Raw genomic sequence first — 17,434 nt, forward strand, 5'->3', positions numbered from 1 at the left:
TGGTGTTGCGCCCACTAGATGATGTCTTGGGCCAAAGTCTCCTGCTGGGAAATGCTGTACAAGCAGATTGCCTTTGGTTTTTTTAATTAAAAAGGTATGAAGGTAAAATCTGATTTGGAATGAGAATGAGTTCTGTGTCGTTGCAGGGAGCTGCTTTGATCAAAACCAAGACAATTGGAATATCTTCCTTAAAGAGTGGACAGAGGCTGCACAACTGGATAATGATTTTCTGGAGCTCAGTATGTGAAAAAAAAAAAAGAGCTGGAAATTTTTCCATAATAATATGGGTCTGGAAACAGCCCAGCTGGTGAAACACAGCAGCACAAACCCCCCACCATTACAGCAGGTCCTCAGCCAGCACTAGGAATTCAGTTCTGTGACAGGATAAGAACAGCCCAGGAAAAAACCCCTTTTTTAAAAATTATTTGCCCACTTCATGGGAAATCCAGCATGAACTGAACATGTCCAGAGCTGTAGCATTTCCACTTAGGTATTCCTGCCTTCAATTTGCAAATGAAGGGAAGCTTCTAGCAAGCCAAATTCTGTTCATTGTGCTTCAAAGCTTTGGGAAGACAGGAAGTATTTGGGTAAGGAGAAGCTGTGCCTTTGGCCCTTTGTATTCCCCCATGATGGGGGTACAATACACTTTTGGACACAATTTTGTGTGAGTCTGGCACTATTAGTGAGAGTCGAAGGACAAGAGAACACTGAGAGAGAAAGCATTTATTAAGACAAGTGAAATAGTTCTGTTTCCCTGGGGTACACAACTGACTGCTGACCCACCAAACAGGTGTAACAGTTCCCCTGCTCCTTCTTTTGCTGCAATGAAAAAATTGGCAACCACAGGGAAACTCATTTGATTATTTGTTAATTGATGCATCTCTAGTCTATGCAGCTGCTGACAGAGTGATGAAAGCCAGATTCCACCATGACCAGTTTATGCCAACTGGGACACAGCTTCATGGGAAGTCACACAGAGCACTGCAGCAGCCCAAACCACATAGAGCTGAGCCAGTGACAGTCCTGCTTCTGTTCAGCAGCCTCACTCAGCATTGTGGGTGTCTCCTTAGCACTAATTTTCTCCTCCAGCATAATTACATCAGCTTAGTCATGAACTAACGTTACCCCTAAAGACAGAGACCCGTTTTGCTTAAATTCAAGCAGCGAACTGCCAACCCTGCATGAGACAGTGGCTGTGAACATAACAGCCACAAAGAACCAGCACCAGGCCAGGGACACCACCAGTGCACAGCAAATCCCTTCCCCTTCCCAGTGAGCCAGAGGGGTTCACTGTCCAGTTCACTGTCAGTGGGTGGAACTGGCTCTGAGAAGTGGTTTTATCCCCCAGACTTCTGTAAACACTTCAAGTGTTCTTAAGGCACCTTAAAGGTGCCTTAAGGTTCTGGCAATGCATAGACTGATACAGAGCTGGTCTGGTCAGCAACCAACACTCTCCTGGAGCCTTTGATCTCTGCACACGAGAGCCAGTTCACCTTCTCTCCGTGCTCAATGCTGAGCTTTGGCACAACTCCAGGCTGTTCATTTGAGGCCACTTTGTTGAGCTTCCCATCTTTCCTGCTGGAAGCAGCTGCTTGGGCCTTCTTCCTGTGCAGAGATTTTGCTGGACTTTTCTGCTGCTTCCCGACGTTGCTGCTGACATCCCACAGCAAGACTTTCCCGTCGTTTCCTCCAGACAACAACCAGTATGCCTCTGGCATGAAGAGCACCTGTGAGACTCCCAAGCTGTGAGCCTGGAACTCCAGCTCACGTTCAAACCTGACCCCAGTGACTCGGAATATTCTGATTTTACCGTCCTGAGCTCCGCAGCTGAAGATGTTGCCACAAGAGGCGACGGACAGGGAATGTGCAAGAGGTGGGTTTAAGAACTGCCCAGCTGACTGTGAGCTCTCTTCCTCCATGTCACACTCCTGCAGGTTCATGGTCCACAAGGGACGAGCTTTCTGCAGGTTCCACAGCATCACCTGGCAAAAGAAATAGGATGAATGAATAATTTGTGTGTTTTACTTCAAATTGGATCTTTAATAGTACACTTTAATAGTACCACACTTCTTGCCCTAGCAGAGCAAAGGCTGTGCATGATTCCAAGAGGTGTAAGGAGTGGTTAAACTTGCCCTAATAAATGCAGCAAATCTTTCTGGCCTGCTTTCCAAACCCCCACCACTCTGCAGTCAATGACTCAGACCTTCAGACCACGAAGGAGATGCAAACACTGCTCTAAAAGCTTTTGCAGTAGTAATCATGATATACTGCACATCAATTATTGAGGAGGAGGGACATGGAAACTCTAGCAGTGAATAGAGATCATTATCATTCTGGATTTCTGTCTCTGCTACTTGGCCTAAAATAGTCACTTCCATGAACGTGTCTGAAAAATGGGACAGCAAAAGGCAAACAGTAGTTGAGGCTGTGGTTTTTAAACAGGCATATTTGTACTTATTTTTATATCCAGTGAGTAGATCCCATTTGTGCTATGGAGTAGGACATGCTTTACCTGCTGAGATGGGGCAGGTCATGCTTTTAAACTTCCTTTTCCAATGCCACCCACCTCCAAGTCCCCAGTAAAGAATCCTGTGTCTTTCGTACAGATTTATACTGAGCCAATTAAAAATAATGCTCTCAAGACTTTTGTAGGATCTGAATTGACCATAAGCATTCTCAAGCCCAACAGACTGAAAAGCACAAGTCAGTCTTTTGCAGCACTGGTGTACTGTTTGCTTCATAAAGCTAAGCTCCAAATTGTTATTAATAAAAACATTCCTTTGGTAGTAATCACCAATAAGAAGTACGGGAGTCTTTAAATTTAGCTCACAAAGGAGCCTGGCTCTGCATTTCTGGAATCCAAAGCACAGTAAAACATCTGAAATACATTTCCTGTCACTTTACTGTTTCAGTGAGTGCTGCACTGAACTGTGCTTTACTGTAAATCAGAGGGGCTGGGTGATGCTTACAGAAAATACTCTTGTTTTCATCACAGACAGCACTACAACAGCCTGATGAATGCATCAACTACTGACAAGTTTTCTGCAAACTAAGTATTTTCTGTCCTCATGGCATTTTCCCTGCTGCATCAGAACTCCTGAGAGAACTTCAGCAACCTAAATTTCAATTCTCATCAGCCACAGCTTCCCCAAGGGTTCGACAAGCCCAGAACATGTTTTGTAGAGCTCACAACTTGTCCAAAGGCGTGGTGCAGCACAGGGTTTCAGAGTTCTGCAGCCAAGCTCCCCTTTGGGAAATGATGTATCCTAAAATGCAGGCTCAATGCAGAATGATGCTCTTTTCACTGTACAAAAATGCACTAATGAAATCCTGTTTTGGGATACTTGCACCTAAAAAACGAACTTGCTGAGCTACAATAATGAAACTAATTCTAAAAGTCACAAAAAATTATCAGCTTGCTTGTACCTAGTTGCACATAAATGTCTACAATTCTGATAAAAGATTTCCAGCCACAAGCTTGTGTATCTGCATTTTAGGGACCAGAATTAAGCCAGCTGAGGGACTGAATGCTTACTCCTCCCAGACAGGATCTATCATCATTGCTTTAACACAGAAAAATACAGTTTATACTAAATATCAGCATGTGTTTGCTCTAATGGGTGTGAGATGTACTTTGGTTTCAAGAACACAGGGTGAAACTGCTCAATGCTGTAACACAAACTTCACTTTCACACAGCTGGAACCACAGAAACCTTTGAGAAGTGACAGTTTTCATATCAGGCTAAACCAGGAATGTGGTCAGACCTCAACCACTGGAAAGAAATTACTGAAAAATATCTGTTCTGGGTGGCCAACTCTGGACTTAACTCCAGCACGGTTTGTTTCAGAATGCAAAGGAAAAGTTTCCCCTTGATGAGGATAGGAAAGTTTAAAAGGCAAAGAACATTTCATTCTTCCAAGATGCTAACAGAACAAAGGATAAATTATACAAATCACCTGTCCTCACAGTGATATATTCCCCTTGGAAAGATGCTGGTCTACCTGCCTGCCTCGAGCACTGTGCCTTTTCCTCACCAGGCTTTGCATCTCACCTGCAGCCACAACTGATCCCTAGGGACAGCTGCTGGCTTTGCTGAGCCCTATAAAGAGCTAATGTGGCTTTGCAGGCTATTGTGATTTCCCCTGCCTCACCAGCTTACGAATTGTAAATGTTAAGGGGCAGAAGCTGCTGAGTAGAACATAGCACAAAGAGCCCCAACAAGTAGGTTTTGGGTCAAAACTACTTCAGCATAGTGAGGGAGCTTTGCAGTGACTGCAGGCTGAAAGTCTGTGGGCGCTTCACCACACAGGTGGGTAATTACTGTTTCACTTCATTAACAACCGTGCACATGTATGCAAATCACCTGCATGTCCAGCCCGCAGGAAACCAGGCTTTGAGGCCGCTGAGGTCGGAAGGCAACAGACGAGCAGATGTTGGAGTGTCTCAAGGACCGGCTGACTTTCTTGCTTTCCAAGTCCACAACCTTTATGGTCCCCGAGTCATCGGCCGCCGCCAGGGAGCTGTCGGTGTCGTTCACAGCCAGGCAGTTGATCTCCTCCTCGTTCACGTGGAAGCGCTGCAGGGGCTCCTGGAGGGAGCGGACATCCAGCACGCTGATGGTTTCTCCGTGCGAGGCGTACAGCGTGCTGGGGCGGCGGGCGGAGAACACCACCGAGGTCACGTCCTGCTCCTGCGGGAGCCGCAGCTGAGCCACGGGCGAGCCGCCCCCATCCCAGAGCGCCAGCTCGCCCCGCTCCGCGCCGGAGGCCACCAGCCCTTCCGCGCTGGCGTCCAGGCACAGCACCGAGGAGGAATGCCCGCCGTCCCACTTCACTGCCATGCTGCACGGACACCCCTGAAACAAACAGAAACAAGCCCTGCAATAAGGTGGTTATTACAGCAGAAACCTATCAAGCAACAAGATCATCCACAAACACTTGAAACTCCAGTACCCAGTTAAACTCCAGTGTCCAGTTACTGGCACCTCGACAGCCCAGCACCAAAGTGGAGCTTTAGCCCTGACACCAGGCACAGCCGCGGTGCTGACCGGTCTTTTCCAACCTAAACGATACAAAGAGTCTTTTGAAAAGGATTGCTAATTTAAGCCAGGTTGCAACATATTTAATTGGCTCTCAGAGCACACCCAGGGCGCTCACCAAGCTTAACCCGCCCTGAGTGACTGCCCACAGCAGCGTCCCAGCACTGCTTAGGGAAGCACATCCGCACAAAAGTAAGTGAAAGGGAAAAGTGTAGCACCAAAGTGGTGGAGGGACTGGGACGGTGCGGGGGAAAGGAGAGGAGAGAGCCCCAAGGTCCTTTATTTAACTATTGGGCAATAAACGGCTTGTTTCTGGTGGTTTTACCTTTTTGTCTTTTTTTTTACCACGTTGTGTTTCCCATGTGACTTTTGCTGACCCAGATCTAAAGAGCAGCCAGAGCCCATTCATTCCCTCAGGGGAACCTGGGTCTTGGCGATCCAACACCACCACAGAGAGGGCCCATCCCTTCCCCGCAGCTCGCGGCGGGACAGATTCGCGGCCGCCCGTCCCCGGGAGCCCCAGGTGAGGAGGGGGCCCCGTTCCCTGCCAGCCCCCGGGCGCTGCCGCAGCTGGGCCCGACCGCTCCCTGGGGCCGCTGCCGGGGCCGTCCCGCAGCTCTCACCTCAGCTCCCCTCGGCTCCGCCGCGCTCCCCTCGCCTCCCCCGGCTCCGCTCCGCCGCCCCTCCCGCCCCCCGCGCCCGCCGCGCACGCGCGGGGCGGTGCCCGCGGCCGAGATGGCGGCGCCGCGCGCCCCCGCGCCCTGAGGCCTCGGGCGGCCCCGGCCACGGCGGGCGGGCTGAGGGGAGCGCGGGGGGCCATGGCGGCGGGGCCCGGCCCTGCGCCCGGCCCCGGGGCGGCCGCGGCCTCGTGGGGAGGGCCGGGCTGGCGGCTGCCGGGGCGGGTGTTGGAGCTGGTGTTCTCCTACCTGGAGCTGCGGGAGCTGCGGAGCTGCGCGCTGGTCTGCAAGCTGTGGCACCGCGTCCTGCACGGCGACGAGAACAGCGAGGTGTGGCGCAGCCTGGCCGCCCGCTGCCTGGCCGAGGAGGCCCTGCGCACCGACATCCTCTGCAACGTGCCCACCTACAAGGGCAAGGTGAGGCCGGGACCCCCCAACCCCGCCGGGACACCCCCTCACCGCCTCCCCCGGCGCTCGGGCCCGCCCGCCATCGGGGAGCAGAGGGGCGGGAGGCCGGGGAACACGGCGGGGTTTTATCTCCTGGAACCACAATGGCTTGGGTTGGAAGGGACGCCTCCCCGCAGCCTAGGCTGCTCCGAGCCCCGTCCATCTCCCCCACCCACCTTGTCTCGCCCAGGTCCGTGCCTTCCACCACGCCTTCAGCACCAACGACTGCTCGAGGAACGTGTACATCAAGAAGAACGGCTTCACGCTGCACCGCAACCCCATCGCGCAGAGCACGGACGGGGCGCGCACCAAGATCGGCTTCAGCGAGGGCCGGCACGCCTGGGAGGTGTGGTGGGAGGGCCCGCTGGGCACCGTGGCCGTCATCGGCATCGCCACCAAGCGCGCCGCCATGCAGTGCCAGGGCTACGTGGCCCTGCTGGGCAGCGACGACCAGAGTTGGGGCTGGAACCTGGTGGACAATAACTTGCTGCATAACGGAGAGGTGAACGGCAGCTTCCCCCAGTGCAATAACGCGCCCAAATATCAGGTGAGAGGGCTTGGCTGTCCCGGCTGCCTGCTGAAGTGCTCCTAAGTGACCCTCGGAGGTCTCTTTGGCTTCCTCACAAAACGCAAATGATTCCACCTAGCGAGCCTTTTCCCCCTTCATTTACTGCTTCTGCAGGCTGCACCTGTCTGGTCTTCAGACATGACCGTGGGTTGTTTCCACACTTTAATCTCAAACACTGAGTGTCAAACCTGTACTCTGGGTGTCTGCTTAGACATCGTGGTGCTTTTTTAGAATAAATCCTGAAAAGGCTGTTGTAGCTTTCTGAAGTAGGGACTTGCCCCGCAGCAAGGTGAGTGTCTGAGGGCTTGTACCCCTTTGTTGTCTGGCAGGGTGAGCTGAAGTTAGTGCTTAAGTGAGAGTCTTTCTGCAAAAACTTGCAGCAGGGATGATTGCTGCTGCTTTGCTCACTGGCCACTGTCTCGTGGGTGACATCCCTTATCTGATCTTCAGGTAACTTCAGGGTATTAAAGAGCAGAGGCCACCCCCACCTTTTTATCCTTATAGAAGTGCTTGTCTTGTCATTCTGTCTGCTCACACCACTGCCTTTTCACTGCTGGATTTGCTTGTGTTACAACTTAAACTGGATCATTGTAATTTCCATCTCATATTCCGAGAATGAGTTAGAAGGGACTTCAAAAATAATCCAGTCTGACCCCCAGTGCTTGGCTTTGTGCTGGCTTGCATTTCACTTGTGGGTGAAGATCTGTGTAGCACCTTGCATCTGATATTCCTAAATTCTGTGTGAAAGTTCAAATCAGTGATCCTTTGGTGTATTTTGTGTTTATTAAGATATATGCAGTGATCTGCTTATAGAAAACGTGCTTACAGGGAACACATGTGTGTGTTAGTGTTGGCTGGAAGAAATTCCCAGTGCTGGGGCTGGCTGGAGAAGAGTCAGGAGTTTGTGTGGTGCCTGCTGTTCTTGTGGCTGTTCTCTGGGACTTTCATTGATGTCTGAAATAACATCTGCTACATAAATGCAGGGAGCTCTAGGCCTGTCTGGATCCAAGGATCCTGCTGTGGTCAGTGTTGATTTCACTTGTGTGTGTGTGTGTGTGTATTTGTACATATATATTTTATTTCACATTTTGTACTGAAATTTCCTTTTACCTTGGTGAGGGAACACCTCTGTCAGTGACAGCACCTGCATATTATCTATTCTGGGATTTTTTTGTAGGTGGCACTTGCCTTTCTTAAATCCATTGTCTTTAAAAATGCTCCTCACAGAGCAGTTGCTGCTCAGTAATAGCAGCAGCTGAACACAGAGTCGAGGTAACTTGGAGCCCATTGCAATGATTCCAAAGCTCTGCAGTATTTCCCACTGAGAGCAGTGCCTGCTCTCAGTGCTCTCACAGGTTCATATGGGCAGGGTCATCTTTATTATCATAAACAGGTGGTGTTTTATTATCATAAAGAGGCTGTCCTGCAGCAGAGGTACTCAGGATCATGGTGAAATTGAGAAATTCCCATCATAAGAGCAATCAATCATGAGACACAGGACAGCCCTGCTTTAAAATCCTCTTCTACATTACACTTTGCATTAATTTTGTTTCCATTTGAACATGCTGACTCTTTCTGTGTGTTATTTTTACTCTCCCCCTGTCTCTGTTTCCAGATAGGTGAAAGGATTCGAGTTATCCTGGACATGGAAGACAAAACACTAGCATTTGAGAGGGGCTATGAGTTCTTGGGAGTTGCCTTCAGAGGACTACCAAAAGTTTGCCTGTATCCAGCAGTGTCTGCTGTGTATGGTAACACAGAAGTGACTTTGGTCTACCTGGGAAAGCCTCTGGATGGATGACGTGGATTGTTTCGTTGGGACATCGAGATGTGGATGTTTGGGAGGAGAAATCTGCATGTTGGTTAGAGGGAAATGTGTATTAGAGGAAAAAGAACAACAAAAAGGTGTGGGTGTGTGTCCAAGAGCCATCGAGGCAACCATGTGGAATTTGGAAAAGGAGGACCAGCCGTACTTCAGAAATTGTGTTACATTTCCTCTTTCTACCAGGCCAGAAAAATCCTCAGGGCTGCAGTTGGTTGAGTGGGAAGCTGACACATGCATGTTGCAACAGATTTTATTGCTAAAATGGCAGTGTGACCTCAAACATTTAAGAAAGGACTTGATACAAAAATGCTTGAGGAAATTACCCTGGGATTTGTAAGTGGCGTGTTTTGTGAGAGACTCCCATTTCCAAACTGCTTGTTCCTTCCTTCCCTCCTTGGGGCCAGCATGGGGGCTGGAGCAGAGAGGGGCTGCTGGGGTATTTACAGTTTTTAGTGTCCTGAGAGGCACAGTCTGTGCAACTGCCCTTCTCTGGTATAACCATACAACACGTGTGCAGCTATTTTTAAGTGTATTTTAAGGATTGTATATAAAGAAAACGTTGAAAAGAACAGTTAAAAGAAAGGGGTTTGCTTTATTCTAACTGGGACAGAATTTCTTAAAGGGAAAAAAAATCAACCCCCTCCCTGGCACCAGAACACACACCTGGGACAGGTGTACAGCCTTCATGTCAGTGCAGTTCTGTTGTAATGTGCTTTGGGATGCTCTTGTGGAGTGCGGTGCTACTTTGGGTTGTTTCCTGTGAAAGTTTCCTTGGCTTCAGTGACAGGTTTGTTCTCTGTAGGAAACAAAAATCACTTTCCCCCTGAGTTCTTTCAGCAGAACCTGTGCTCCCCTCAGGGAAGGAGGGCTGAGCACAGCACTGAGCTTGCCTTCCTCTCCAGTCAAAACCATCACTTTTTCAAAGCATTCTCTCACTTGCTAATCACTGTTGTGAGATGTCTCAACATAACGTGGAAGGAGTATTGGGCTTCTGCAACCAGACCTTACTTTCAGCTTCAGTGGCTTTATAAAGCTTTAAGGCTTGCCTGAACCTTTCTTAGCTGAATCAATCCCCCTGTTGGTATGTTGGTACCCCAACATTCACCTGCCCAGGACTAGTGAAGCTCTCACAGCCCTTTCATGGGGATTCTGGATCACATTCAGTGTTTGTGCTCTTTGCTGAGTTTCTCAAAGCCATGTCCAGACCCCCCCAGGCATGTCTGTGTGCAGGCTGGGAAGCTGCCAGGTGTAGTGAGGAGGGAATTCCTGTGGAACCACTTTCCTGTGAGGCTGGAAGGTCTGTAGGGAGCCCTAGGAGGGCCCTTTACCAGGGCAGGAAGGCTGTGAGCCCCATGGCTGTCTCGTGACTCTGATTTTGTGCTAGTTGGCATCTCCCAGAGCTGCCTGGGCTGTTTCAGAGCTGCTTTTTGGAGAGGTAGAAGGAAATGTTTATACAACCTTTTTTTTTTTTTTTTCTTTTTTCTTTTTTTGGTGCTAGAGAATGTGAGTTTCTTGGTATCAGACACTGGCAATTCTCTGAGCATGGAAGAAAGAGGAATTTCTCTTGGGCTGTTGCTCATCCCCCTCCCTGTTCCTCAAGGAGGTGAGTGAGGAGTTCCCCCTGACCTTGGAGTGCTTTTGGCCAGGTAGCTCACCAGGTTCTATCCTGGAACTATGTATGTTGTTACCATTTAAAGGATTTAAAAGTATTTATTTGTTTTGTTTGTTCATTGCTGAAAGGCAAATCAAGGTCTGTTCCTCTTGCTGCCAGACAGAATGTGCTGTGAGCAGTGGAGGTGTTTTAGGTGGTGCTGAGAAGAGCCAAGTAAAGGATGTGGGACAGGCATCCCAGTACCTCCTGGACAAATCTGTTACAGGCATTGATTGTAAAGGACTGTGAAGTGTCTGCAGAGCAGATCTGTGGGGCATAGAGTTGGGGATAAAGGAAACAAAACCCTGCCCAGTTTAGGAAAAGAAATAGTCCCCAGGATGAATGTATTCTCAGTGCAGTCCTGAAAGATGTGGTTGTCCATCATCCAGTTAGAGGCAAGGAAACCCTGAGAATTCCAAGGAGTTTTAATCACAAATTCAGACTGATTCCCATTCTTCAGACTGCATCTTACCCTCTAAATAATTTCCCTCTAAATCAGAAACACTGAAAGTTGAACATTCCCTAGGGGTGGGTTTGGGTGGACTCACTTATGTAAGATTATAACTTATTCCTGGAGACCAATGCTGGCTGTACAAAATATTAAAATAAACTCTGCTATCATTCAGAAGGATCTGTTGGTGTGGATTGTTGGAATGGCATCTGCAGGATCCCACAGGTGGGAAGAAGGGAGTTACAGTTTGGTGCCCCAAGAGGACAGAAGTGTTGGGGCTGTGTGATCTGCTGGGGAAGAGAGAGTCTGGGTGGTTAAGGAGGGCTTGGAAACTCAGGGGTCTGGTAGCTGTGCCTGGGAAATTGAAATCTGAATCTCCTCTGAAACAGGGATGCTCACTCCTGGCTTTGGGAAAGGCATTCCTGCCTGCTGGAGGCCTCTGGATTGGAGCTGGGGTGGTGTGGTCACTGCCCCCAATGCTGCACTGAGGGGTCTCCTTCCCCCTCAGCTTTCCCTATTCCCTATTTCCCTATTCAATATTTCACCCTGCTTTCAGGAAGAACTATTGTGATTTTTGAGCTCTGAGGCAAAACTCTGCACCAGGAGTTTGCTTTTAAGCAGTAAGTCTTGGCTGACACCTCCTTCAGGAGCAGAGGGGTTTGGTGCTGGCTCACCAAGAAAGCAGAGTTGGTTTTTTAGCCTGAGGTACCTCAGGGTCAGCTGAGCAGTTGTTTGGGGTATTTTTCCAGCCCTGATAGGATTTAGGGGCTTTGGTCAGGGGAAACATCAAGTGTTCACAGCCCCCATAACAGAAATCAGTCAGATTAACAGGTCTTGGCTTCAGAATTTTACAGGATTTTGGGATGAGTGAGCATTTTATCTGTCACTTTAATAAAATTCAGAATTCTTGTGGTCTGAGTGTGCTGTGAAATCAGCAGGGAGCTGAACAGTGAGTCCTCTGTGTGTGTGATATCTCTGAGGAGCTCAATGTGGTCACTGGTTTGGGGCCAGAGGCTGTTCCTGGCCTTGGTGGTGCCTTGTGCTGGCCCTAAGCTGCTTGTGTGACTCCTCAGGTGCTGCTGACAAAGTGATAAATCCAATGGGGTGGGAAATGCTGGCAGATGCTTTTATCCCAGCTGAAAGGCTGCAGTGAGTGTCCATTTTTGGGAGCCCCATGGGTCCTGTCCCTCCTGGCCACATTTCAGGTGACAAAGCCAGGCAGGAGCAGATGGCCCCAGTGAGAAATCCAACTTTTCTCCCTGCTTATCTCTGATCTACATTTCTAAATTCCCTGAGCACACTGGGTGTGTTTCCAGATGGCTGCCTCTATTTTTTTTTCCCTCTTCCATTTTCGCTGGGTTGATGACAGCAGCCATGAGTTAAAATAACACTGGGCCTGGTTGTAGTCTGATCATGTAAAACTGGTTTTCTTGGAGTATTTAAGAGGTGAGCAACCCTCAGTCATTCCTTAGGCTGTGTATTTCCATGTGAATATTTCAGTTTTTGCATGTTATAAATAGCTCTTAGATGTGCAAGTGGATTTTTTTTTCACTTATTTGCCTTGAAATCTGCAGAAAGCAAATTGTAATTGCACTAAGATCCTTTCTACTCTTAAAAATCAGGTTTTCAGGAGGTTGGCAGTGGCCATGCTTGACTCTGACAGTAACCCACCTTGTGCTGGAGTATGATTGAAAGAAAAAATGAACGAAGCAGTGAATGAATACAGAAAGCTTTTCCTGCAGTGCTGCTGGACCTGCTAATTCATCCCTTAAGCAGGTTTTTTTCCTACTGCTGGATGATGCTGTGTGACTATGAAAGGAACTCCCCCATCTCCCCACGAGAGGGCAAAGCTGTGGGAGCCTTGGCTTGTGCTCAAACAATAAATGTTTTTAATGTGGAACCTACTCCCTCAACAATTACTTCCTGTTCTTTTCAAAAACCAGACCAAACTTAAAAGCCTCAACAGAAGTGGATGATGGACATAGAATTTTTTAAATTTCACTCTTTCATTTGAACCCTGCATCCTGAAATAGGCTGAACAAATATTTGCATTTCAGAAAATAATTTTTAGTGACACCAAACTGAGCCAAAGCTCCAAGATCACCTTAAAGGATTGAAGAGGATTTGAGAGAATCAAACAAAATGTCAGAGTTGCTCTTCAAGGTTTACTTTTTCCAAGACTTGCTTTTCTTCCCCTCAGACATTTATGATGAGGAAATAGTGGTATCAGCAAAAAAATATTTTAAAAAACCCTGTTGCACTTGCAAAAAAAAAAAAAAAAAAAAAAAAAAAAAAAAAGAGTAATTGAAAGGGATTTTGAAGTCAAACTTATTGTATGTTACAAGTGTTGTTCATTCTTCTGCAATTTTACCAAGTCAGGAATTGGATGGATTTTTCCCTTCATGCCTGCACTGGCAGGTGTGGTGTGAGCTACCTGCAGTGGTTTCATGTCTGCTTGATTTATTTTGTCTTTTTAATCTGGAGCTTCCCTTGCTTAGGAGAACTCAGCCATATCCCATCACTTCTAAATAACAATCTAAGGGAGTAAACTCTGCCAGTTCCAATATGTGGCTTTATAAAGTGCTGGACAAACCTCCTAGCAGGGAAATGGATATTGACCAAAATGTTTTTTTATTGTATTCAAATACTGCAGGGGTAAACATTTTTCATGGAATCCCAGATTGGTTTGGTCTGGAAAGGACACATCCAGTTCCACCCCCTGTAATGGGCAGGGATACCTTCCACTAACCAGGTTGTACAGCCTTTGCCAAAATCACCTTTTGGGTTTCTTTGATGGCTTTTTGTTTGTTTTTTCTGTGCTCAGGTGACAGAGGCCACTTTCCTCACATCTGACATTGGGCACCTGACCCTTTCTGCAGGGTCTTGTGCAAGAGCAGAGCTGGAGGGTGGGATCTTGCTTTGGAAGCAGCCAAAAGATTTTATCTCAGCTTCAGCATAAGATTTTATCTATTCCTGGGTAAATAATTGACATGAGCAGGCTCAGGTCCCACATGAAGAGGGGGAGCTTTCAGTCTCTCCCAGGTGTGGCTGCAGGGCTGGCATTTTGGACACAGCAGTGATGTCACCTGTGTTACAGTGGTGTCACATGTTAGGGTTTGTTTTAAAAACCCACAGAAATGTACCCTGGCAGTTCTCCTGTTTTCTTACCCCAGACCAAGGGGTATGTCCTAAGTGCAAGAGTGTGCTCCAGCTCCAAACCCCAAAACCCACAGAACTGGATCAGAGTTGGAACATTAGTGGGACTCAGGAGAATGTGCAGGATGGAAACCAGTTAGCTTTATGTGCCCATCTCACCCCACAGAAACATATCCTGGCAGTTCTCCTGTTTTCTTACCCCAGACCAAAGGATATGTCCTGAGTGCAAAAGTGTGCTCCAGCTCCAAACCCCAAAACCCACAGCCAGCCTTTGTCCTTGTCCCTCAGGGAGCAGGGATGCTGCACCTCATGGCTGAAAACCTGGGAAAAGAAGATTTTGTAGCATGCATTTGCTTCCAGAAGATCTGCCTGGCTGTGGCACAGGGATCTTTGCCTTCTGGCCAGAGAGGAAGATGGGTGGGACATGCTGAGCTCTGCAAGGACTTGAGAGTGTTTCACTTCCCTTTGTGTCCGTGACTGAATTACTCACTTCTCTGAAGCAGAACTGCAGCAGGGAGGGAATTTGTGGGGCTGCAGATGGGAGTTTTTTGGTTTTTTTGTTTTTTTTGGTCACAATTTGCATTCCAAACCTTCTCCTTCTGGTGACTGACAGCCTCCAGCCTTGAGAGTTTTAGGCTAAAAACTGAGGAGGTTTAGGTTTGATGTTTGGATGAAATTCTTCCCTCCTGGCACAGGGTGCCCACAGGAGCTGTGGCTGCTCCATCCCTGGAAATGTTCCACACCAGGTTGGACAGGGCTTGGAGCAACCTGGGTAGTGGAAAGTGTCCCTGCCCATGACATGGAGTGGCCTTTAATGTCCCTTCCCACCCAAACAGCTCCATGATTCTATGATAAAAAACTCTGGTTAATGTGCTGGAGTAGCTGGGCCAGGGGGGTTGTTGCTTTCAGTGGTTTATTTTATTGTACAGTACAACAAAGATCAATTCATCTGCATGTTTGGCAATCCTGTTGGAAAAGCTTGGACAGCTCCTTCAGGTCTTAACTGCAATCACAGTCCAAACTAGCCTGGTTGTGGGGCTTTCCAGTCCTTGAGGAGATCTAGGAGGAATCACAGGATGGTTTGAGTTGGAAGGGACCTTAAAGCCCATCCAGTCCCACCCCTGCCATGGGCAGGGACACCTTCCACTATCCCAGGTTGCTCCCAGCCCTGTCCAACCTGGCCTGGAACACTTCCAGGGACGGGACAGCCACAACCACTCTTGGTAAAAGATCAGAGGGTTTTTTTTTTTACTTTTGGTATTGGCTTCTCCTGCAGATGCTGTTCCCTAGAGCATCTGGACTGTCTGGCATCATAAGGGAGTGGATGCTCTTGGCTTCCAGTTGCTCAGAAATACGAGATTCTGCTGCTTCAGCATCAGATGCATCCTGCTGCACACTGTGCTCTGGACAACAAGTGATCAGATGCTCTCCTGGGAGAAGGTTCACCTTGACCTCGTGGTGCTGGATCCCAAGGAGCCCCCAAACCTGAGCCAGGGAATGGCTGTGAGTGGTGCTGGAGCCCACAGGGCGGGAGCAGGGGGGAAATGAGATCCCTGCTGCAGCTTTCCCTCTCCAGCCGCTTCCTCCTCATTTACAGCCCAGCAGGAAGAGCCGTGACCGCAGATGGAGCTGCCTGGGCTGGACCTGCCTGCAGCAGGGAACTGGCTGCAGCCTCAGCCCCAGCTGGGCTGGCTCTGGGAAGGGGCTGTGGCTGTGTCCCTTCCCACCCTGTGCTCTCAGGAACTCAGTTTGCTTCCCACTAAATCCTTCTCTTGAGTCCCACAGAGGAAATGGGCACCCTTTGGGGACTGAGGGGTCAAAGGAGGGAGCCTCTATGAAGTTCTTGCTGTGGGGCTCCGGATTGGTGTTTAGATCCTTGACCAAAGACATAATTTTCCCAATTGTTTTTGTTGCAGTTCACCTGGATCCCTGTGGGCTTGTTGCATGTTGTCAGTCTGGGGGATTATTGCCTCCCAACCTCTCTGGTGTTGGCAGCCAGCATGATGCTGCAAGGGTGGGTGAGCAAGCCTGGGGCTCTGCTCAGAACAACCCAGAATTAATCCTGGCTTCAAAGAAGTCTTTGAACCCTGCTTTCCATCAGAAAACCTGGCAAGAGCTGGGAGATTCCTGACAGGTGGAAATAACTGAGGAATTTTTTGGCTGTGAGGGTGGGGAGGCACTGGCTCAGTTGCCCAGAGAAGCTGTGGCTGTCCCTGGATCCCTGGAGGTGTCCAAGGTTGGACAGGACTTGGAGCAACCTGGGATAGAGGAAGGTGTCCCTGCCCATGGCAGGGGATGGAACAGAGCTGTCCCAGAGGAGGGTGCTGGGGCTCCAGGGGCTCCCAGACACACAAGTCACTGCAAAACCAGAGCCTGGAGCTTTACTGACAGATGCAAGAGCTGGCACATGCCTTTCCTTGGACCAGGTAAAGCAGCAGGCAGGTGGCTTGGCCACAGCTTGGGGGAAAAGATGGTTTTGAGGCTGATTATAAATTCTTGATTTTTGTCCTGTGGTTTCCCCTGCAGGAACTGCCCTGAGAGGAGCTGTGCTTCCTGCAGAGCTCCAGCCCTGCTGCAGCACTGGGGCTCTCTGAGCCTGTGCAGCAGTGAATCACCATCCTGGGATGGGACACATCCCTAGCTACCCCCTGGGGTTAAACTGGGTGCGTTCCCATTGGGAAATTCAGCCAGATGAAACTCCAGAGCTCCAGTTTCAACTTCAGGCATCAAGCTGTGCATTTTACCTTTTCCCTTTTGCCCATGGAACAAATTCTGTTTTTTGTTTTCATAGTTCCTCTTAAATTTAAGGCAGCTACTGCTGCTGGCAGCTTCTGAGATACAGGAGACCTCAGGCTTCTGTTGTTTTATTCAGAGCGGGTGATTAAATAAAATAAATTAAATTAATGATGCTTTGCACCATCATCCGTTGCAGAACCATTTTTTAAATTCTTCCCAGTCCTCCATCCCAGTGGGAGTCAAGGAAGCCCACGGAGAAATATTTCCCTTTCCCTTTTCCCCCAGTCATCAGGTCCTGCTGCTGTGTGAACCATGAGTGACCCTTCTGCTGCTCCCACTTGGGAATAAATCACATTCCCTGCAGGAAAACACATGTTCAGTGATGGGGTTGCTGTTTCCTGTACAGTTTCCCCTTTCCCAAGGGTCCTGTGCTGGGTGCATTCCAGGAGAAACTGGGAGCCTGCCCTCTTAGCACAACTTTGCTCTTGGATTGTGTTTGACTATTTGAAGGTTGTTAAGGGAAAATGATTGTTTGGAGGAGGAGGAGGGAGGAACAGAAGCAGCTCACTGTGTGTAAAACCAGAAGGGGATTCCCAGTCCTGTCCTACAGCTGCAGGAATTGCAGCTGCACATTTGGATATGGCTCCAAGCAGCTGAATCTCCTTCATTGTAACCCACCTGTCCCAGTGAGCTGCACTGGAGCTTCCTGAAGGGCATATCAGAGGAGCAGCTCCTGCCACCTCAATCCCTGTCCCTTCCCTGTGCTGATATAAAAAATAAATTACTCCCTCTCAAAGCACACACCAAGAGAGGACTGGGTGGGGGTGTGAGGGGAGGAAAAGGAGGGGACCAAGCAGCAGCTTCAGGACTTTTTCAGAAGCACC

At 48.9% G+C, this 17,434-nt stretch overlaps 2 protein-coding genes across 6 annotated transcripts; one reads left to right on the forward strand and one right to left on the reverse strand.

Moving 5' to 3' along the window:
* Window positions 1–702: 702 nt before the first annotated feature.
* WDR53 (WD repeat domain 53) lies at window positions 703–6,649 on the reverse strand. 4 transcript variants are annotated; one of them, XM_056498337.1, is made up of 3 exons: window positions 5,966–6,649; window positions 4,365–4,856; window positions 703–1,982 (listed from the first exon to the last, which is right to left on the reverse strand). In XM_056498337.1, the coding sequence occupies exons 2-3, from the start codon at window positions 4,839–4,841 to the stop codon at window positions 1,395–1,397; spliced, it is 1,065 nt and encodes a 354-aa protein (XP_056354312.1). In that variant the 5' UTR covers window positions 4,842–4,856; window positions 5,966–6,649; the 3' UTR covers window positions 703–1,394. The 4 variants fall into 4 exon arrangements, with proteins under 4 accessions (XP_056354312.1, XP_056354311.1, XP_056354309.1 ...); XM_056498336.1 differs by lacking the exon at window positions 5,966–6,649 and adding an exon at window positions 5,663–5,723; XM_056498334.1 differs by lacking the exon at window positions 5,966–6,649 and adding an exon at window positions 5,663–5,719 and having other exon boundaries at window positions 4,365–4,878.
* FBXO45 (F-box protein 45) lies at window positions 5,765–10,838 on the forward strand. 2 transcript variants are annotated; one of them, XR_008841155.1, is made up of 4 exons: window positions 5,765–6,133; window positions 6,354–6,710; window positions 8,347–8,889; window positions 10,055–10,838. XR_008841155.1 is itself a non-coding variant. In XM_056498342.1 (3 exons), the coding sequence occupies exons 1-3, from the start codon at window positions 5,858–5,860 to the stop codon at window positions 8,530–8,532; spliced, it is 819 nt and encodes a 272-aa protein (XP_056354317.1). In that variant the 5' UTR covers window positions 5,765–5,857; the 3' UTR covers window positions 8,533–10,838. The 2 variants fall into 2 exon arrangements, 1 of the variants encoding a protein (XP_056354317.1); XM_056498342.1 differs by having other exon boundaries at window positions 8,347–10,838.
* The last annotated feature ends 6,596 nt before the right edge of the window (window positions 10,839–17,434 follow it).

This window comes from Oenanthe melanoleuca, chromosome 9 (assembly GCF_029582105.1).
Source record: "Oenanthe melanoleuca isolate GR-GAL-2019-014 chromosome 9, OMel1.0, whole genome shotgun sequence".
NCBI classification, from domain to species: domain Eukaryota; kingdom Metazoa; phylum Chordata; class Aves; order Passeriformes; family Muscicapidae; genus Oenanthe; species Oenanthe melanoleuca.

Coding starts and splice junctions, on each gene's coding strand:
- WDR53 (XM_056498337.1), bottom strand. CDS start 4,841: ATGGCAGTGAAGTGGGACGGCGGGCATTCCTCCTCGGTGCTGTGCCTG. Junction 1,983..4,364: donor CCTGCGGGCTGGACATGCAG/GTGATTTGCATA, acceptor TTCTTTTGCCAG/GTGATGCTGTGGAACCTGCA.
- FBXO45 (XM_056498342.1), top strand. CDS start 5,858: ATGGCGGCGGGGCCCGGCCCTGCGCCCGGCCCCGGGGCGGCCGCGGCC. Junction 6,134..6,353: donor TGCCCACCTACAAGGGCAAG/GTGAGGCCGGGA, acceptor TGTCTCGCCCAG/GTCCGTGCCTTCCACCACGC. Junction 6,711..8,346: donor ATAACGCGCCCAAATATCAG/GTGAGAGGGCTT, acceptor CTCTGTTTCCAG/ATAGGTGAAAGGATTCGAGT.